The sequence below is a fragment of the Engraulis encrasicolus genome, chromosome 10 (assembly GCF_034702125.1).
Source record: "Engraulis encrasicolus isolate BLACKSEA-1 chromosome 10, IST_EnEncr_1.0, whole genome shotgun sequence".
NCBI lineage: Eukaryota > Metazoa > Chordata > Actinopteri > Clupeiformes > Engraulidae > Engraulis > Engraulis encrasicolus.
The window spans coordinates 3,369,178-3,392,223 of NC_085866.1; the positions used below are offsets into that span (position 1 = coordinate 3,369,178).

Sequence of the window (23,046 nt, forward strand, 5' to 3'; positions counted from 1 at the left end):
CTTTTACTCTCTTCCCAAACATCAAGTCTTTTCTCTCTCTCTCTCTCTCCTTTCCCACCCATCAAGTCTCTCACTCTATTTCACTCTTACTCTCTCGTTCTCTCTCTCTCTCTATCTCTCTACCTCTCTCTATCTCTCTCTCTCTCTCTCTCTCTCACCCCCACCAACAGTTCATCTACCCCCTTGTTTGGGCCCAAGCCCAAGCTGAAGAGAGGTGGTGGTGGTGGTGGTGGTGGGGGGGGGTGGGTAGTGATGGGGCTTAGGTGGGGGGGTTAGGGGGGGTTGTCTGGGGTCAGTTTGCAGAGCGCGCTGTCCTGCTGCTTCGTGGAAAGCGGTGGACTTTGATGTGTTTGGACAGGTGATCGCTGCGGGCAAACTTCTTCTCACACACCGGGCACTGGTACGGCTTCACTCCCGAGTGGGAGCGCCGGTGTCGCGAGAGCTCGTCTGACCTTGAGAACCTGAGGGGGGGGGGGAGAGGAGGGGGGGGGGGGGGGGGGGGGAGGAGAGGGGAGAGGGGGAGTGGACAGGAGAGCGGGAGAGAGGAGAGCGGGAGAGAGAGGAGAGAGGAGTGGGAGAGAGAGAGGAGGGGGGAGGGGGGGAGCGGGAGAGAGAGGAGAGAGGAGTGGGAGAGAGGGGGAGGAGAGGAGAGAGGGGGGAGCGGGAGAGAGGGGAGAGCGGGGAGTGGAGCGAGAGAGAGAGGAGAGAGGAGTGGGAGAGAGGGGGGGGAGAGAGGAGGGGAGGGGGGGGAGCGGGAGAGAGCGGGGAGAGGAGTGGGAGAGAGAGAGGGGGAGAGAGGAGGGGGGAGGGGGGGGGGGGGGGGAGCGGGAGAGAGGAGGGAGAGGAGTGGGAGAGAGAGAGAGGGGGGAGAAGGGGGGGGGCAGAAAAAAAGGAATCAGTCAGGCGTCATGACATGGCTCTCCACATCGCATGCGACGACACGCGTCCAAATGTATCTGACATGCAGGGCCGGATTAACGCACAGGTTAGATATGGGGGGCCCCCTGATTGGCTAGATATGGGGGCCCCCCTGATTGGCCAAAAGTGGAAAAAATTCAGAACTGTGACAAGAAGTCATATTGAAAAAATCATCCATTGTGTTGAGTACACTTGGGGTAGACATGTTATCCTGAATTTCTAGCTCGTAATTATGACACTGTCTACGTAGGCTACATTTTTTTGTGCGAAATTTGCCTTCTGGGGGGGGGCACACCAACCTGTAGCCTAAAGGCCCCAGGAGGCCATGTTAATCAGGCCCTGTATGTGACGAAAGGCGTCCAAATGTATCTGACATGGCGTAATCTCCAGGCCGGCTCGCCTGCAATGGAGGCAGCAGCAGCAGTAACTACCAGGGGCACCTCGGACACCACAGGTGGCCCTCTATGCACACAAGCTGCAGGCCCGTAGCCAGCCTTGTGGTTGGGGGGGGGGATCTTTTTCCCTCGAAAGTGGACTTCATTTGGCTCCCTATTCCAATGTCCCCAAATACACGAACACACTTCAAATATTTTAATTTAGACATATTTTTTTTCATTATGAGTTTGCTATGAGTCTGTTGCTGTCCTTAATTGTTTGTCTGTTGCTCCCCATTCTTAACATAAATGGACGTGAATTGCTTCAAATTACTGCTATCTGACAGTTATTATATCCCCGAAACGCGGAGCGTCGGGGATGTAATGGTTTTGTGTGCGCCGCCGCCGCCGCATCCGCGTCCGCGTCCGCCGCCGCGTCCGCGTCCGCCGCAAGGTCTTTCGTGTTAACGCGTTAACTTTTGAACGGATGTTTGGATTTGTCCCAGATTTTTTGGGTGAATGCTCTAGGGCAGGCTCATGAACTGATTCGAATTTGGAGGTCAACACTTTCAAGATGGCTGAATTCAAGATGGCCGAATTTTTGTTTGGTCCATAACTTCTGACCGGGTGGATGGATTTGTCCCAGATTTTGTGTGTGAATGCTCTAGGGTAGGTTCATGAACTGATTCGAGTTTGGAAGACAACACTTTCAAAATGGCGGATTTTTCATTTGGCCCATAACTTCTGACTGGGTGGATTGATTTGCCCGGTAACACCTTATTTTAATGGTTCACCATTTCAGTGAATCTACCATATTAGGTACAGTGTAATAACCAATGTAACAATATTTAATACCATGTAATACTAGTGTAATACCAGTGTAACAGTATGCAATATCAGGTACAGTGTAATAACGAGTGTAACAGTATGCAATACCATGTAATATAGTGTAATACCAGTGTAACAATATGCAATACCATGTAATACCACTTACGCACAAACACATGATGTAAGTAAAAAAAATGGCGGTGTTACACTGGTATTACATTGTATTAAATATTGTTACACTGGTTATTACACTGTACCTAATGTGGTATATCCACTGAACCATTAAAACAGTATTACCATTTGCCCCATTTTTTGATTCATTTTCACAATAGTCGTTTGGTTTTAAGCCTATGCACGTCATGTCACGTCTGTATGTATCATATATGTTTATGAAAAGGTGGATGGGAGTGGTAGGAGTGAAGGGGGACTGGAAGCGTTGCGTTTTGGGGATATACCTTAAAGGGACACTGTGTGAGATTTTTAGTTGTTTATTTCCAGAATTTATGCTGCCCATTCACTAATGTTACCTTTTTCATGAATACTTACCACCAACATCAAATTCTAAGTATTCATCATGACTGAGAAAATTGCACTTTTCATACACGAAAAGGGGGATCTTCTCCATGGTCCGCCATTTTAAATTTCCAAAAATAGCCATTTTTAGCTACAAGAAAGACTCTACATGGACCATACTAAAAAATATTTGTTTATTACTTGGTAAACTTTCATGTAAAGATCACATTTGGCAATAGGCAGCCCAGTTTCAATGAGCAGCATAGTTGCAGTACCTTTTTTGACCATTTCCTGCACAGTGTCCCTTTAAGCAGTCGAAGGCTACGGGCCTGAGCTGCTATCAGGGGTGGACAATTATTTTGTCTCAAAGGCCATTGGGTTTAGAATATTGAGCGAAGGGCCAGATATCGCAGGCAACTTGTGTGTCAATAATGAGAAATAATAAGCACTGATATAACTTGTTGGGTTTTTCATTACTGCATTTAATGATATTTATTTAGATGAATACAATAGGCTTGATTAATCTCAAGTATATGGTAGCCATTTTGAATGTTGGGTGAGAGTGACACTTTTTAAAAGTTGTCTGTCTTGGGAAAGACTGCGGGCCAGATGAAATGGCTCTGCGGGCCGCATGCGGCCCCCGGGCCTGAGTTTGCACATCTCTGTGCCAGAGCAAACAGCCCAGACAGGGCACTTACCACTATAACAGAGCTATAGAACAGAACAGAAGGCGAAATCCTATACGAAGGAATACCAAGGGTGAGCGAGAAGATAGCCGTAAGGAAAATGAAACTTGCAGGACATTGCCAAAGGCACCCAGAACTGCCAGCCAGCAAACTGGTGCCACACTAACATTTGTGGACATACTAAAGAAGGACGCCGGAGCCCTGAGTACCAGCGAACTGATAAGATGTATGGAGAATCGGGATGACTGGAAGCAACGATGGAAGGCTCGTCTGAGGACGACCTAGAGAGAGAAGGCGCATACTGAGCTAAAATAGGAAATAATATGTCTTATTCTGATAATAACATTCACGATTTCCAGATGTCTTAAATAATGACAGTCTATATACCGGTAACCTATAATAATAATAATATATATCTATAATCTGTAATAATATTACAGCAGTATTTCGAGGAATGTGGTCTCACAGGAACATTCCATGTTGGGGGGTGACTACTCCCAACCAGGGTGTCTGCGGGGTCTTAAAAAGTCTAAAAAAGTCTAAAATTACACATTTTCCATTTTAGGCCTAAAAAAGTCTAAAATATTGGGATCTTTTGCAGTGTAAGTCTCAAATTGAGTTTGAGTAATTTAAGACTTATGTTTCAATGCAAAATATCGACAAAGGATTAATGTTTATTTGTTTTGTTACGCTTTGTTTTTAGGTCCTTTTCCACGCCGCTCTGTTTTGTTTCTGATATGTGTGCGAGTGTGCTCGCGTGCGCGCATATATGTAGTCAATTGACCGCAATCTGGCTTTATTTCATTTTTTAATACTCCGCGAAGGTCTAAAATTTAGCCCATGATGGTCTAAAAAAGTCTAAAATTGCACTTGTTTAAACCTGCAGACACCCTGCTCCCAACTCTCTCAACACTTAAACAGCTGAGCTTCGCTTGAGCTATGAACTACTGTAGCTATGATTAATTGATAAAATCTATTTCACTTAAAAGTGGCTAACAAAATAGCAAATTTCTCCTGTCCAAACAAACCCGTAGTGTTCCTTTAAGGGTGTTCTGTCTCCCTAGTAGTAGATGGTGTCTCAGCTGATGTCATTTGACGCCATATGAGCCGACCTGGCAAATGCCACCGGCTCACGCTCACGCCGCTCTCACTCTTGGCTGAGCCCCGTTTTACGACAGGCAGCACATGTAGCCCATAAATCCAGTCCCCTGTCACATCACCGAGGTGACACAGGCTGAGGATACAGCCCTCTGGTTGGCTGCAGCAGACCAGTTAGGACCCAATCAGCACCCTCCACTGGGTCGCATTTAATCACCCACAGGTTACATTACATTACGTTATTACATTCAGGGCTCTAAATTCACTTTTTTCGTCACCGGCCAAAATGGTTTGTAGATGGTAATCTTACTAGCCAAGCACACACTCACTAATGGGTCAACGTCGCTCGTAAGTTCATCAGCATTTGGCCAGTTGGCTGATGTTACATAATTTAGAGCCCTGATTATGTTACATTACACTAAGTTGACACTTTTATCCGAAGGGACTTGCAGTTGTTTTCAGGTTATTGGTTACAGCCCATGGAGAGATGTGGGGTAAGATGCCTTGCTCAAGGCAACTTCAGCCTTGAATGGAGGTGTAGGGAGAGTTAAGGGAGGGATTTGAACCTGCAACCCTCACCTCTCTAACCATTAGACCAGGGGTTCCCAACCTTTTTCGACATGGGGCCCACTCGAAATTGTCAAAAATGTTCGGGGCCCACCTCTGACCCAATTATGAATAAAACTCAAATAAATCAACAGCAACACACACCAAAATTTGATTATTATTTTTGAAAAATGATTTCAAGGCCCACTTGGAATACCTTCAGGGCCCACCAGTGGGCCCCGGCCAATAGGTTGGGAACCACTGCATTAGACCATGGCTGCCCTAAGGTTCCACTTTATGCCACAGTCCCTGTTACTATGTAGTATCTATGTCATGTATCTTCTACGAGGCACAATGTAATGTACAAATATGTGCGTACTGTACATTGGGATTGGGGTTAGTACTGTGGGGTTACATGACATTACACTTAGCTGGAGCTTTTACCCAAAGCGTCTTACAGTTATTACAGGGTATTGGTCACAGTCCCTCGAGCAAAGTGGGGTAAGCTCAAGAGCACTTCAGACATGGATGAAGGAGGTGTATGGTAAGGGTGGGATTCAAACCTGCAACCCTCTGAGGAAAAGATCGGCTCCCTAACCACTAGGTTCCTTCAGGTAGTTCATCATTCAAGACTTGCTCTCCTAACTAGTCACACATTTGAATGTGGATGGTGGCCACAGGCTTTACGGCTGAGGTGATCATCTCCGCAGCATCACATTATAAATGTTGGGGCCTCTCCAGGAAACTACGAGCTATATCCATTACCAGAACTTAGCATGTGACAAAGACATATTCTCCATTACCACAGCTTAACATGTGATAAACTCTCTTAGCTTAGCTTAACCCAGTTTAGCCTAAGTCACCTGCAAAAAACGCTTGCTGAATGCCAAAGCCCTTTGTAGGAAAAGGTGCCCTCTGCCTATTAAAAGCTAAATATTTCAGCGTCTGAAGCACATAAAAAACATGACATACATTTCATTTAATAGCTAGGACCCTCATTTTGCATTAAAATGTGTTCTTTTAGCTCTACCATATCCACATTTTTAATTAAAAACCACTGGGTAGAGCTTTACTGCAGAGACCCAGCACTGGGTAGATCGTTACTGCAGTGACCCAGCACGTGGGTAGATCGTTACTGCAGTGACCCAGCACGTGGGTGGAGCTTTACTGCAGTGACTCAGCACATGGGAAGATCGTTACTGCAGTGACCCAGCACTGGGTAGAGCACTACTGCCGTACAAATCAAGAACACAGTAACTCAAGATGGTCGATTTTTTTTTGGTCTGAAATGGGCTTTAAACTACCTAATTTGTCTTGTGTCAAAAAATGGTGGTCCAACACCGTCCCGTTTTAGAGAAAAATCATTTTTAAAGTGCAAAAATGACCAAAAAAAAGTTACTGCGGTGTTGGATTACAGGTTACGTCGTGCAAAACAAAAACGCAGTAAGTCGGTGAGTTTTTTTGTGGCAAAAAGACATATAAATTTTGTTTTTTTCTGGGTTTTTTGTGTGCATTTCATTTCTATCCTTGAAAAGCATTACCAGGAAGTGTCACCACCACTTTACCGATAACACAGTTGTCGCGCCATATAGGAAACTTTGAAGCCTTTTTTTCTCAGTTTGCAGTTTTCAGAGTTACTGCGTTCTTGTTTTGTAGGGCAGCCTACTCCCCTGACCCAACTCTGGGTAGAGCTCTACGCCTCTCCTCATCAAAGCTCCCACACTGGGCTCTTCTGGAGCTTGTTTGGGTTGCAGCCGTCTGGTAAACTCATTGCCCTCCAGACTAGAGAACAGAACACATGTAGCCTACTATACGCTGCTGGCCTTGTATAAGTGGTAACAGGCATGAGCACACACGGACACACACACACACACACACACACACACACACACACACATGGACACACACATGGACACACACACACGGACACACACACACAAGGGCACACGCACACGCACACCCACACCCACGCACACTCTCTCTCACACACACACTCACTTGTGCAAACATATACCTAATAGAAATGATAGCTGTATATGCTTGCAATGCATTTTTTTTTTTTTAAATGTTATACTACCTATAACAATTAGTTATAGGAATAGTTATATAACCATTGACTATCTTTGTCCTGAATCAATGAGAATCTCAGAGATGCATACACATAGAGAAACATAGTCCAGTGTATTTCACATAGAGAAACATAGTCCAGTGTATTTTACACAGAGACACATAGCCTGGTGTATTTCACATGGACACATATAGTGAAGTGCATCTCACATAGAGGCATACGTATAGTCCAGTCTATTTGCTATGGCTAAATGAATCAGCATAACCTCCACAGCCCACCCAGTGTTTAGGCCTGATCAGCAATCATCTGCTATTACAGTATACACACGATTGCATTGTGCATGGCCCCAGCTCAGACCTCGATGAGAAAAGCTCCCCACTCTGGTGCCTACTGTATGTCAAGAATGCAAAGCTGTGTTGTTTTTCAGACTCCAGACAAAACACAGAGACTAAAAAAATGGAGTCCATAGTCAACCTAAGAATCAAATATCCAAAATTCCCAAAATTCATGCAAAATATGACAACATATTTTACGGCATTAACCACCAATAGCAAAACGCAATCTGTGACTTTTTTCAATGACTGATTTGAGTACAGCTGTTTAGCCTTTGTGTCGACCTACACAGTATGATGACTTGAAGGAGACGGAGCATAAAAAAGGTTATTGTTATGTCGAATAAGCTACAATGATACGCATATGATGAATACACAGACTACATTTGGAGGAGCACAAAGACTATAGAAGCTCTGTACTGTAAAAAGGGTGCAAGTTGCGCCTGTCAAAAGAACAGCACAGCACAGCACAATGCGCTCGGCCGGTCGGTGAGTGTCACTTGGCTCGCTCCTCTCTTCTCTCTGTTCGCGGGGAACCAGAGGAATGTGAACCACGCTGGTGGAACTGCAGAGACAGCCAAATTACAGACGGCCCGGCCGCCAAAGATGAAGATGAGGAGGAGGAGGAGGAGGTGGAGGTGGAGGAGGAGGCAGGCATTCATTCTTCCTCTCTCTCTCTCTCTCTCTCTCTCTCTCTCTCTCTCTCTCTCTCTCGTCTAGCTTCCATTTCCTGACCGCCGCGTTGAGGAGGTCGCGGGATGCCAACTTTGAAGGCTGCATATTGTGCCTGAGGCAGCGATATTGCAGCCTCTCTGCTCTGTTCCCACCGAGGGGGGCTACGCCAGGTCACACTGATAAAGACACTGGTTGCCAGATGAGACTGATGATTTCCAAAACCCACCTGGAAGCCTGCCCAATTTGAACTAACTTCTACTGATTTCTATGGCCATAAACCGGCAGAAAAACCCGCCCAAATGCCCTTTTTTCCCCAATTTTTACTCGCAGGTGCCTATGCTAAGTAGCCCAATTGGGAGGGAAACCGCCCAATCTGGCAACACTGAGGGACCTGAGTGGCCCATGAGGGCCCGGTTGCCAGAGTTACGAGATAGGCTGCATGGTACAAGTGCACACTACAGTGAGGAGATAGGCAGCAGGGTACAAGTGCACACTAGTGAGGAGATAGGCAGCAGGGTACAAGTGCACACTACACTGAGGAGATAGGCAGCAGGGTACAAGTGCACACTACAACTAATGGGGACTCAGTGGGTGACCTGAGACAACCTAAGACCAAAACAGACATCAACAGTTACAGACACCAAGACTTAGAAACAACAACAGACACCAAGACTTCAAGACAATGACCGTTCCTTCAACACATGACTAGAAAGGTGACCTAGTAGTCCTGACCTGGGACAAACACAGACAATCAAGGCTGAAATAATCGTGATTTTTTTTCCATAATCGTGCAGCCCTAGTGGTTCACTGGGTTCACTGGGTTTGCACATGTAGTGGGTAGTCCAACTATTTCAAAGATGACTTAGCCGTCCTAACCTGTCACCAATACATATACCAACAGTTGCGCTTCCAGCATGTGTCCAATATACAGCTCTTCTTCAATGACATGGTTATTGTCAGTCTATCTACACTACACAGACAAGTTAAGGCATCAGAGTTCAAGAGAGTTCTTGTGCAGAAGCCCTAGGCAGCACAGGTGCAAGTGAGAGATCACAAATGAAAGTTCAGCAAACACATGCACACGGCTTGCTGTTCTCTTTTCCTTATGTTATTTCTTATGTTATTTCTGGGAGCGAACATGTTGTTTGTGATGCTCAGCTCATCATCATTTTCCCATTAGCAGATACTATATATGGAATATGGAAAAAGGAAATGAAAATGGAAGCCCTTGGAAAAAGTAAACAGAGACAGTCAGGCAAGGCATTTGGTTGTGTCTGCTGGAACAGCAACACTGTACTGTACTGCAGGGCTGGACTGGGGGAGAAATACTACGGGCACTTTTGGCTTAAAGTGATATTGTCCCATTTTTGGAAATAAGCTTATTTTATACCTCCCCTTGAGTTAGATAATAGGGTTTTACAGTTCTTCTATACTTTCAACCGTTCTCTGGGTATGGCAGTGCAAATTTTACCTCCATGCTAGCAGTTAACATTGAGTCCTATGAGACCAGTCGGCGGCTAACTGATCTCATAGGACTCATTGTGTGTCAAAGTGCAGGAGAATGGTAAAACCCTATTATTTAACTCAAGGGGAGGTATAAAATAAGCGTATTTCCAAAAATGGGACAGTATCACTTTAAAGGGGCCCCTCATAATTAGTGATGCAGAACTGACTCAACGGTGGGCCCTGCACCCTTGTGGGCCCCTATTTTCAGAAATGTTAAAAGAAAATGTTTTAACATTTCTGAAAATAGGGGCCCACGAGGGTGCGGGGCCCACCTGGAAATACCCGCTATGCCAGATGGACAGTTCAGCCCTGATTGTACTGTACTTTACTGTACTTTACTGTACTTTACTGTTCTTAATTGTACTTTACTGTACTTTACTGTCTGTGTGCATGCTCAATGCATTACAAAACCGTGGCTGCGATTTAACCCACGTTCAAAGAAATGTGACTGCTCTGTTTTATGCATGAAGACAAAACAGATCGAAGACATTACATTACATAAGCATGCTGTCATCCGATCACTGTGGCCAGCGCGTTGGACAATGGCAGCATAGGGACGGATAACATGAAATATCACGCATCAGCTTCTCCCCATTAACCCGTTAAAACACAGCGTTATAAGGTATATGTGTTGTTACCAGAATGGCAATGACCAAGTCGTAGTGCATTACTTAAGGCCTTGTGTTATGTCATAGTAGTGAAGAACTATGGTAGTTATGGTAACTTTTCAAAAACTATTACAGCGTACCACTGGAGGTACGACATGCAATATGGGGCTACAACACTAGTAAAAGCAGCACGTGTTAAAGTTTGTGAACTCAAGCACAGCTCGCCTGCCAAGGTTTTAACAGCGCAATGCAGCCGAGTGCAGACAGAGAGCAAACAGACATAACACACAGCCCCGAGGGAGCAAAGTCTCTCCGGACTTCAAAGCCTTTATCTAATCTGGAGGTTTGTAAGAAAGGGAAAAAAATGGAGATAGTGAAAAAGTAGAAAAAGAGAAAAAAATATTCGCACACCACAAAAAAGCTCCACTGTCGTGATATGATGTGAAAATGGCACAACGTTTCGACCTACAAGGTCTTCGTCAGGTGGCACAACGTTTCGACCTACAATTTTTCCCAGTTCAAAGTTCCATTCACAGCTTCTAGGTGCTGTTAAACGCAGGAGTGTTCAATACTTAAAAAGAAAGAAGTTTACCGAATACTTGACTTGATGCTCGTTTATGCTACAATTTTTCCCCTTTGCGTTATTTCATATTCTGTACCCACCGCAATTTGCTTTTTTGGGATGTGCGTGCACCTCACACTTTTATAGTGAAAAAGTGACCAAAAGACGACGAAGAAGAAGAAGAAAAAAAATAATGCTGATGGTCTTTTACCTGTATGTAACTAAAGCCACTGTGCAATCTGTTACTTATAATGATGCATCAATGTGTAGTCAAAAGTGGACTATGGCCAGTGAGGATGTTGTCCACATTGGCTGCACTCCATGAATTAGTTAAAGGCCAAGGAAAGAAGGAGGAAAACTCTGAGCTGAAGTCTTAAAAATCTCATGTTTTGTGACTGTCATCAAATATCATACATCAGCATTATCTCATACTGACTCATTAACATTTTAGACATATTAAGTAGTAGAGCTAACGTGGAAAAATCCCTCAAACAGATCTTTTACAACCAATCTTGTTATAAAGTATAACATAATGTCTAAATATTGAGTTATTCTAAAATGCATGAAATAGTAATAAACATTAGGCAGGTAATGGGTAAGGAGTTGGTTTTAGGATAAGAGGGTTGTCGGTTCAAGTCCCACTCTGAGCGCTGGGAAGAAGATGTATCCATGGCTGAAGTGCCCTTGAGCAAGACACCTGACAGTGCACCACATACTGTAACTACCAATATCCTTAAGTAACTGTAAGCCGCTTTGTATGAAAGTATCAAGTAAAAAAGGAAGTTAATTTAGTAACTGTAAATTGCTTTGGATAAAAGCATCAATTTAAGTCCAGGGTCGCTGATAGCTTTGGCTGGGCCTTGGACAAGGTCATCTAAAAGGTCCCCCACTCAATGCATAGGCTACAATGTAATGAGGACCTGATTCTGAATTCCACCCCCTCCCTGGGTCCGGAACATACACAGACACACTCTCTCTCTCTCTCTCTCTCTCTCTCTCTCTTTCTCTCACCTCCAGCCGCATCCGGGCCAGGTGCATGCGAAGGGCTTCTCCCCCGTGTGTCTCCGGAGGTGCGCCTTCAGGTGGCTGCTCTTGGTGTACATTTTGGCGCAGCCGGGGAACGTGCACTTGTGCATCTTGATCAGGTCGGCCACCGAGCTCTTCTGGAACTTCTGCCCCGCCACCAGCAGCCCCCCCGACCCCTGCGACCCCCCAACCATGAGCCCGCTACCATCCCCCAGGCACATGGGCTTCGCCGCGATGGGCACGGGAGCGATGCGGACGAACTTGGAAGGGGAGGAGGAGGAGGAGGAGGAGGAGGAGGGGTTGTTGGTGCGGTTGTTGTTGTTGGCAGGTTGTTGCATCACCTGAGGGACCAGTGCGAAGGTCTGGCCCTGGATGTTGACCAGCAGCTGAGCGATCTTGATGTCCGCGGAGGAGGAGGAGGAGGCCGACTGGGCTGCTGCACTGGGCTGAAGCGACGACGCCACTGCCGACGCCGACGCGCTAATAGCAGTAGGGCTCTGCTCCTGTTTTACCTGCACAGGCTGGATTTGTAAAATGACCGGTACCCCACCGCCGCCCGTACCGCCATCCAGCGTCACCGACTTACCGGCGAAGGAGTAGGAGGAGCAGTCCTCCTTTTTAACAACAACTGGTGAAACTGTCAAAGAACAGCCAACAGGCGTCAAGAGCTCATTGTCGTCATCGTTCTCCTTGTCACTGCCAGTACTGAACATGTCACCACCACCACCACCACCACCACCACCACCGGTGGAGGACACGGTTTGGTCCAGGTCTAGTGCAAAATCACCAAGCGCTCCGATCCAGAGTGCATTGCTTTCACTTTCACCGCGCTCCTCCAACCCCAAGTGCATTGCCGACGAGTGCTGCATTGCTTTCACTTTCACTGTCGCGCTGCTTTCATTGTCTTTATAAGTAGTAGCCTGCCGCAGCAGCAGACTGTTGGCCTCGTTGACCCCGTGACCCCCGTGACCCCCGTGCTTCATTGCCGCCGCCACCGCCATGTTCTCCTCCAGGAACTCGTCGATCTCCTCCAGCGTGGGCTGGAACAGGAGCAGCCGGTCGTGGTCCTCCAGGTCGACGGGGAACACGGGGAAGCCGAAGCCCTCCTCCTCCTCCTCCTCCTTGGGGGTCCGCGAGTCCCCCCGCCGCCGAGACCCTGTCGGCGACTCCTCAGACTCCGACTCCCAGGCCAGGCCCATGGGCAGCAGAGGAGGCACGGGGCTTGTGGAGGAGGAGGAGGTGACACCACCACCACCGCCACAGGTGGAGGAGGTGGAGATGCTGGAGATGCCTGACGAGGAGGAGGAGGAGGAGGAGGAGGAGGAGGAGGAGGAGGAGATCATGAAGGTGGTGGTGGAGGAGGAGGTGTTCAGGGAGGCCTGGGACAGCAGGTAGTCCAGCAGGCCATCCTGGCTCTCTCCCCCGCTGCTGGAGCCGGTGATGCTGCTCCCGTAGCTGGAGCTGCCTAACGCCAGGGACTCCGGACTGGAGCAAGACCTCCTCAGGCTGGAGGAGCCCAGAGCCAGGGACTCGGGGCTGGAGCAGGAGCGCAGGCTGGAGGTGTCACTCAGGTCATCCTCGGAGAACGGCGAAGGCAGCAGGTGGTAGCCACCCTCGTCTGTCACCATCGCTGAGAAGCTGGAGCAGTACTGAGGGGAACAGTAAGCGTGTGGCGGCAGGAAGGACGAATCTTCTCTCTGAAGAAGAAAGCGATCCACCATTCCTTGGTGCTCCCTCCTCCCCACTGAATGTTTTCCCTTTTGAATGCTGTTGTGGTGGTTACCCCCTACGGCATGAAGAAGCAAAAACAGAGTTAGTAGTATTACATTCAAGACACTACATATCACAACTAAACAGTAGTGAGGGGAAGAGTGAGCGTGTGGCAGGAAGGCGGGAATCTTCTCTCTGAGGAAAGTGATCCACCATCCACCATCCATGTTGTCCCTCAACACTTAAGTTTCCCTTTTTTGAATGCTGTTGTGGTTAAGGCCTGTTGTTACCCTATGACGTGAATAAGCAAAAACAGAATTATCAGTATTGTAGAGTAGAGTAGAGGATAGTAGATTGTCATTTATTAATCCCAAGGGGAAAATAAGATGTCCAGTAGCATACATACATAAATACTGGATACACAAGACATTACACACACCATTGCACATATATTAACCATATAGTCTTAGATCAGTGTTTCTCAAACTTTTTCAGACCGAGGACCACTTTGTCCCCCCAAAAATGCTCAGGGACCACCTGTCAACTGAATTGACAGTTGACGGGTGCTTATTTGACACTGCTAAATTTGATGCACTTCCCTTACTTTTTATTCACATCACAAGCCTGTCTTATTGTGGTGAAAATAAAACTTCAGCTATGTTTAGCTTTGTAATAATGTTACAAATATAGTCTACTGCTAGCTTGTCTTGGAAAAGTAGAAATCCCCTCGGGGACCACCTGATCTCTGTCGTGGAACACCAGTGGTCCCCGGACCACACTTTGAGAATCACTATCTTAGATACATTCAGCCAAAGGCAGAGATCACTTCCCTCTCCCTCTCTCTCTCCCAGTGTTCAAGGCACTATGTATCACAAACTAAATCGCTGTCGAAGATACTGCCAACTGTGTTTGTATGCATGTGTATTGGAAGCCATGTTTTATGTACACTCACTCACACTGGACCCTGAGCAATCATTATGTTCTGTCAAACATTCAGGACTTTCAATGTTTTACTGTATTATATAATGTGAGATAAGGATGCAGTCAGCTGTGCCCTCATGGGTAGGAAGGAAGTTGGTCTCCGGATTAGAGGGCACAGGTTTGATTCCTGTACCAGCTGTACCAGGAGGACAGCAAAACAGACGCGAGAGAGTGAAAGTCCAACGCTCTTCTAAGGCAGAGCCAGGTGGGCACATTCAGGCCCTGGGTCATTTCATCTGGCCTCCAGAGCCGTACAAGAAAAGACAACCTCTAGATTCTGTGATTATCTTACCCAACATTCTTTAAAAACGACTAATGGTTTCAGATTGGCCTATTGCTGATTCAGCTTTGGCCAGCAATGCTGAACTATACTCTATTCATCAAAAAGTTGCAATTGCAATGTGAAGGACAAACTATTTCTTAGTAGCCTCTTACTGTAGATGGGGTCGCCTGCAGGCCTATTTACTATTTGCTGAAAATACTCAACTACATCATAACAACATTGCTATTACAGTACTGAGATCCTTAAGTAATAGGCCGGGAGCTACGTATACCCCTCAGGATGTTTTTTGCTTACTTTTTTTCACTATGATTTCCTGTTAGTATATACCCTGGGCCATAACGAGTTGATAGGGTGCACTCCCAACTCGGCCCCGTTTGGTCTCAGGGCCCAAAAAAGCATCTTTTAAGGAAAAGCTGCAGGCGAAATTATATACTTGTAAATATTAAGGTACTGCAACTGCAAAAATGGTCATAGAACCCTGTACATTTTCATGGGTCATCCTGTCACATAGGGAAACCAACCTGAAAAACGTTTCAGGGCTTGGGGCTTTTCTTCTGTCAAATATCATCTGCAACATACCCAAAAAGCCCCAAAAATGCTTGTCCGCCTGACAAATTGTCTTCAAATTTGATCATTTTCAACTCTGTTGTGATATGCATTAGTCCCTCAAATGTAAATGAAAAACTACCCATGTTCATGAGCTTCAATTTAAGTCCAAGAGGACCTTTCTAGCTAGAGTACAACAGCTGCTATGTCCAAAGTTATTCACAATAGCCTATCCGAAAATAGTAGCCTACTGGCAGGCCTGGCAGGTCACTTTCATTACCAATTTGTATGGGACTTTGAACAACAATATTACATAAACCATATTTTTAAAGTGCTTGACCTTGACTTGGGAATTGCAGGAATGAAAGTATTAAGTGAATAGCACCAACTATTGGTGGACTGTGAACAGGATGCAACACATGGTACTATCACACAAAAGGAATGAATAAAATGACAAATTTATTTAAGGAATGGTTTGTACAGCAGTAGTTTAGAATGTGAAAAATAACTTTTAACGATCATTTAATAATCCCCATCATCCTGTTCCTAATAAATCCACATTTGTATGATATAAACATACACACACTGACACACACACACACACACACACACACACACACACACACACACAGACACACGAACACACACACAGACGCACACCGCACCTTCTACCTGCACTAAATACACACACACACACACACACACACACACACACACACACACACACACACACACACACACACACACACACACTGCTGCTGGTGTACTTGACAGACCTTTTTAATATTTATTTTTCTTACTATTACCATGTCAGAACGCTATAAAGGACTTTTTAGGAAAAGCACAAAAGCACAACAATACCTCTTAATGTATGTCCTCTACAAGTCTTCTGTTGTCCAGTCTTGCACTTTAAATGTCTGTATGAGCACTGTCTATGTCCATACTGTCTTAAGTCCATGTATAAGTACTGTCTATGTCTATACTGTCTATGTCCTTACCTAGATTAGTCTATGTCTGTATGGGAAAGCAAGACATGTAATTTCAAATTCTTTGTATGACCAGTGCATGTAAAGAAATTGACAATAAAACCTACTTGACTTGACTTGACTTTCAAATGTCATGTCTTGTTCATCCGTGTCCTCTGCCAACATCAATCAGAGCTTTTGGGATTACATCACCGTCAAACCATAGTGGTTCAAGCTTCCCAGTATCTGTGTTTATGCGAAACCCATGGTCAAGTGGACTTGGGATCTCTGGGTAATGCTCATGGGCCCTATCCCCTGACCTATCCCCTAATTCTGACACCATACTCCATCTCAAAAATTGATGTTTAGTGGTGCATAAAAAACGACAACAAAGTGAAAGGCATGAACCATGATCAAAGATGCTGAGAATGTGCAACTTCCTCCTCCAGGCCAATATGCTCTCATTCAGGATGGAAACAGAGAGAACATTTACAAGTCTACCCGCATCAGCAGAAACAATATTTAGCACACACGCGTACGTGAACTGTCTTCATTAACCAAAATCAACTGACAGATCGCAGACGTTGTGGTGAACGTTTTATTATGAACGGGCTGAAAGCCTTTCTCACAAACGATGAAAACAAGAAGGCACTCATTCATTTACTACTGTTAAGTGTTGCACTGATACCATGTTTTGGCCCCAATACCGATATCTGATACCTGGCTTTGAAGTATCGACCAATAACATACCGATACCACTCAGCGAATGAGAACAAGAGAAAGAAGCCACATGCACTTGATGAATACTTTGTCTGAATGTAGTGAGCAGCGGTTTCCCTGGAGCTGGTTGAAAGAGCTTTAGGTGTGGCAGTTTACGAACGTATACTTACTCAAAATTAATTGTGTTCATTTGTGTTAAAGTGTGAAGTTCAAGACTGCGTTCAAGTGTCATACAATCATCAGTAAATGGTATCGTGCTCTACTTGTTGGTACTCGCCAGATTTTTTGCAGGAACACATTGCCGCTGTTCTGGCCCTACATACCTAGCCTGGGCGCATAGCCAACTGTTGACTCCGTCAATCAGTCCGGCAAAAGCCATGAGGAATCCGTCTCCGTGGACGATGGGAGATGGTCTGATCTTACTCTATCATTTAAATTATTTGAAGTTCCAAACTCAAATTAAAACCCATATTGTGCTTTATTAGCATGCCTGTTACGTTATTGCGTCGCAAAAGCATACAAATAACAAAACGAAAGTGTGAATATAGTTACCTTAACCAATTAGTAACGGAGCTCGCGGGTGAGTTCTACGTCACCACTCTCAACTGTTTGCTGATTGGCGAAACACTGAGAGAACCGAGCTGGAGGCTTTTGCCAGACAATGTGCGGAGCCAAAATCTTTGGGTGGAGTATAGAGGATGGCGTCGCGAGGCTACTACATACCTTCAATGGTGTTGATTGCATGTCAGCATTCAAAAGCAAAGGAAAGGTGTGACCAATGAAGTTATTGAATCAAACATCAAATTTCCTCAAAGTTTTTGCAGAAGGAGGAAACTCATTTGATCTTGATGAACAGCTCCTCAATGGTGTTAAGGAGTTCACCTACTTATTGTATGGATTTAGTCGGCAAGTTAAAAGCATTGATTGAAGCAAGAGAAATTAAACTAAAGAAGATGTCTGGGTCAAATCTTCAAGCTCACCAGGGTCTCTTAATTGACCTATCAACTTTCCCACCGTGCAAGAAGGTCCCTCAACGGTGCTTTCCCTGGTGCTGTTCACCCTGTAAACCACAGACTTCAACTACAACTCAAAGACCTGCCATATGCAAAAGTTCTCAGATAACTCCGCCATTGTTGGATGCATTAAAGATGGACAGGAGGGGAAGTACAGAGGCCAGGAGGAGAACTTTGTCCGATGGTGAAGAATCAACCAGCTGCAGCTGAACACCACCAAAACCAAATAAATGGTGGTTGACCTCAGGCAAAACACCCCGCCCCTGGTACCTGTCTCTATCGAGGGGAGACAGAAGCGACAGTCAGCACATATAAGTACCTGGGTGTACACCTGGACAAGAAACTGGACTGGTCTGCTAACTCAAAAGCACTGTACAGGAAACAGAGCAACAGACGCCAGCAGATGTTCTATCAGCCTGTCATGGACAGTGTGCTCTCCTATGCTGTGGCATGCTGAGGAGGTAGCATTAGGAGAGCAGATGCTGGGCGCCTTGACAGGCTGGTGAGGAAAGCTGTGTCTGTTGTAGGCACAGAAATGGAGGCTCTCACTATCACAGCTGAGGATAGGACACTAAGCAGACTCTACTCTATAATGGACAAATGGACAATCACCCCCTGTACCCAGTCTTTGACCACCAGAGAAGCCTGTTCAGTTACAGATTTCGCACCATCTCCTGCAGGACAGGCAGGCTACGGAGGTCCTTTGTCCCCAGGGCCATCCAAATATTCAACACCACACAGACGGACTCACAGAGATCATCATAGGTGACTGGACCGCATAAACCAACCTGCACATTTTATCTTTATGTCCAGAGCTCTGCTGCCAGGATCTTATCTTTATGTCCAGAACACTGCTGCCAGGATCCTCACAGGCACTAGACCCTGGCAGCACATCACCCCCATACTCAAGCAGCTTCACTGGCTCCCCATCAAGTCACGCATTACCTATAAAGTCCTCCTAACCTTCAAGTCCCTCCATGGTCTGACACCCCACTACCTCATTGACCTCCTCCATCCCTATGACCCCTCAAGATCCCTGCAGTCCTCTTCCAAGGGCCAGCTGGTCGTCCCTTGTACCAGGCTCAAGGCCACCAGTGACAGAGCCTTCCATGTAGCTGCTCCTATTCATTGGAACAATCTGCCCGACCACATCCAGAATACCCCCTCACTGACCATGTTTAAGCAACGCCTTAAGACACATCTCTTCCTGGAGGCTTATGGCTGCTAGTTCCACAAGCACATTCATTACATGCACTCACACACACAATCACGCCCTGACACGCACACACTCACACTTATACAATACCTTGTGAAGCGACCTTGGGTGTTTTGAAAGTCACTATATATAAAACGAAAGTATTATTATTATTATAATCATTATTATCATTATATTTATGCCTCCGTGCTTCTACCTGAACTCCTATCCTACGCCTGGGTGTAACCGATGCCCTCCCCCAACAATCAGGAAAAACTTTTCTGCACTAGGAATCTACACTCTGCACTAGGATTTTTTTTACTGTACTGCACAGAGGCATTCTCCAATAAAGCCATACAGGACAATCACTGTGTGTGTGTGTGTGAGTGTGAGTGTGAGTGTGAGTGAGAGAGAGAGAGAGAGAGAGCAACAGAGTTTGAAACTTTTGATCCCCCATCTTTTTTCAGTGGATATGATGGATACTTGACACTGGCATTTTTACTTGGACTATGCACAGTGACGTCTGACACTCCAGGACAATTTTTTGGGACTATGCACAGTGACGTCTGACACTCCAGGACAGCTCCTCTGTGCCACTTAGCTAAGGCACATGTGATAAATCCATGGTACACTTTTTTTGGACACTAAATGACTAAATGTTTTTTTTTTTTACCAGAGAGAGAGAGAGAGATTTACCTGTCTGTGTGTGTGTGTGTGTGTGTGTGTGTGTGTGTGTGTGTGTGTGTGTGTGTGTGTGTGTGTGTGTGTGTGTGTGTGTGTGTGTGTGTGTGTGTGTGTGTGAGAGAGCGAGAGAAAGAGGAAGTGACATCTGCCTTGGGCTGAATGTATGTATGTAAGAGTGAGCTATAACTTATGGTTAATATGTAACAATGTGTGTGTCTAGTGTGTAATGGGTTTTTGTATTTATGTATGTGACACTTTCATTTCCCCCTGGGATTACTAAATGATACTCTACTCTACTCAAACAACACTTCATACTACAAACTTTCATGTGTGCAATGCACCTGGAAGAGAGGCCATGAGCATTACCCAGAGATCCCAAGTGCACTTGACTATGGGTTTCACCTAAACACATATGGGAAGCTTGAACCACTATGGTTTGAGGGCGATGTAATCCCAAAAGCTCTAATTGATGTCTTGGCAGAGGAGGACAGAGATGAATATGACATGACTGATGAAATCCATACAATGTGGATGAAGATGAGGAAGAGACGGATGATGATAATAAAGATTATAAATTATGATTAAAAGTTCTTATCTACATTCTAAACTACTGCTGTACAATACAAATAAGTCATTAAATACATTTCACATTTGAGTCATTCCTTTTGTGTAATAGTATGTGTTGCATCCTGTTCACATTCCACCAATAGGTGGTAACATTAGTTACTTTTGATGATATTCACTTAATACTTTCATTCATGCAATTTTCAAGTCAAGGTCAAACACTTCAAAAATATGGTTTATGTTATATGTTCAAAGTCCCATACGAATTGGTAATGCCTGAAAGTGACTGAATGCCTGCCAGTAGGCTACTATTTTCGGATAGGCTATTGTGAATAACTTTGGACATAGCAGCTGTTGTACTCTAGCTAGAAAGGTCCTCTTGGACTTAAATTGAAGCTCATGAACATGGGTAGTTTTTCATTTACATTTGAGGAACTAATGCATATCATAACAGAGTTGAAAATGATCAAATTTGAAGACAATTTGTCAGGCGGACAAGCATTTTTGGGGCTTTTTGGGTATGTTGAAGATGATATTTGACAGAAGAAAAGCCCCAAGCCCTGAAACATTTTTCAGATTGTTTCCCCTATGTGACAGGATGACCCATGCCAATTTACAGGGTTCTAGGACCATTTTTGCAGTTGCAGTGCCTTAATATTTACAAGTATATAATTTCGCCTGCAGCTTTTCCTTAAAAGATGCTTTTTTGGGCCCTGAGACCAAACGGGGCCGAGTTGGGAGTGCACCCTATCAACTCGTTATGGCCCATGGTATATACTAACAGGAAATCATAGTGAAAAAAAGTAAGCAAAAAACATCCTGAGGGGTATTCGTGGCTCCCGGCCTATAACAGATTAAGACAAAGTCATTACAATTTCTGTGACAGTGAGGTTATAACATAGGCTCTGCGCTAAGGGGTTAAGCTTAATGGCACAGGTAAGTTTCCTGCAATATCTGACACTTCGGTCAACATTCAAAATCCAATCTGGCCCGTTGCCCAAAATAATCACCCACCCCTAGTCTAAAGTGTCTGGCCTCTCTTTGCACCCACAGCTGGTCTGAATCCTTGAATCTTTTGGTAAACTAGCGTCACCCATTGGAGGGGGGGGGGGGTCTTTCTCATTTACAACAAGTTTCTCTGCATAAGAGGGTCAGATGGTACTGGTCAGGGAGTATGGATCACTTGGTACAGTTTCTGTAGACCTGTACACCTGATTCTGCCTGTGGATCGATCAAATTAGTGGGTTTTCATTTTAGTTTTTGTTACAGTAACAAGAAAGTCTATCAACCTCATTAGGTACAATGGAATAAATGGTGTAACAGCTATGAAATACCATGTGCTAGTGTTGTTCTTACACCATACATGCATATCTACTTTTACTTTTGACACATCTTAAGATTGTGAATACAATACTAATCACAACAATGTATCAAAAACTGTGCAGACCACCTGCACATCCCCATGACAACTGATTGATTATATACATACGAGTATTGTTTAAAACCCTCTTAACCTTGAAGGACAGATTCGAGCTTTCCACTTTGCAAAGGTAAGTTAACAGGATACGCAAACTCTGATTTCTTTTGCACTGACAGAAGTAAAGAACTGGACATTTTTCTTTTTCAGATGCACTTTAAACGGAAAGGAAAAGCCTACAATAGAATCACATTAAAATGATCTTAACAATACAAGGTGGCAGTATCCAGCATGTGTCATTTAATAACGCGCACATTGCACCAAGGAGAAGAGTATAACGTGGATAGCTCACTCCCAATTAAATACCGTATTGCCTTCCATAGAATTCAAATATGGAAAATAGCACCGAGCACAAATGCCAGTGCAGAACAATAGGCAACTATACTTGACCACTAGACAGTAGCAATTTGCAGAGAACATTCATTTGCAGTGCGAATATAGCTGTCTCTTTTCGTCCAGCAGACATATGCAACCTCGGCTTTCCAAGTAGCAACAAAATCCAAAACCTACCGTGTGCTTGGAAATATCTTGTCCAAATTATAAATCAGTATTTCCACTTTCTCCGTGTAGCCTACTATTTCTGTATCCTGCTGGTCGCTGAGTGCGTGACCTTCTGTCAAGCTTCACATTGCAACACTGGGCACATCATGCGGTCTTTGACGATAGTAGACTTGGCCACTACATCGCCGTCACATGATTACGGCCGTAAGAGTAAGTAAAGGGGAAAGTGTGGGAAGGCTGTGTGAAGGCTCGTCTGATGTCCTGCTAGCTATTGGTCCGATTTTACTCGGAGGCTGTACGACTGTAGCATACCGTTACGATTTTCACAATCTGCGTAGATGCCAAACTTTGTTTAATGCGCGTCATTTTACGCATTTCTTTTTTCATGGAATGACTTGACCAATTGCAATTGCAACACCACACAAACAGAGAGAGAGAGAGAGAGAGAGAGAGAGAGAGAGAGAGAGAGAGAGAGAGAGAGAGAGAGCTGCACACACATTGTGGCCAACGATTGCGTGGTGGACCAAGCCTGATTGTCACACACACACACACACACACACACACACACACACACACACACACACACACACACACACACACACACACACACACACACACACACACACACACACACACACACAAACTGACTGTGGTCTATAGCTACTGC

At 45.1% G+C, this 23,046-nt stretch overlaps 1 protein-coding gene across 1 annotated transcript; it reads right to left on the bottom strand.

Annotated features, from left to right (window-relative positions):
* Nucleotides 1–231: 231 nt before the first annotated feature.
* Nucleotides 232–22,664, bottom strand: klf15 (Kruppel like factor 15). The gene is made up of 3 exons (XM_063207859.1): nt 22,389–22,664; nt 11,726–13,526; nt 232–461 (listed from the first exon to the last, which is right to left on the bottom strand). Exons 2-3 carry the CDS (start codon nt 13,459–13,461, stop codon nt 293–295), a joined length of 1,905 nt encoding a protein of 634 aa, XP_063063929.1. The 5' UTR covers nt 13,462–13,526; nt 22,389–22,664; the 3' UTR covers nt 232–292.
* Nucleotides 22,665–23,046: the final 382 nt, after the last annotated feature.

What these genes read in the sequence shown, in the direction of transcription:
- klf15 (XM_063207859.1), bottom strand. Translation starts at nt 13,461, where the DNA reads ATGGTGGATCGCTTTCTTCTTCAGAGAGAAGATTCGTCCTTCCTGCCG. An exon ending in TGGCCCGGATGCGGCTGGAG is followed by an intron (nt 462 to 11,725) that starts GTGAGAGAAAGA and finishes CCCCCCCCTCAG; the next exon opens with GTTCTCAAGGTCAGACGAGC.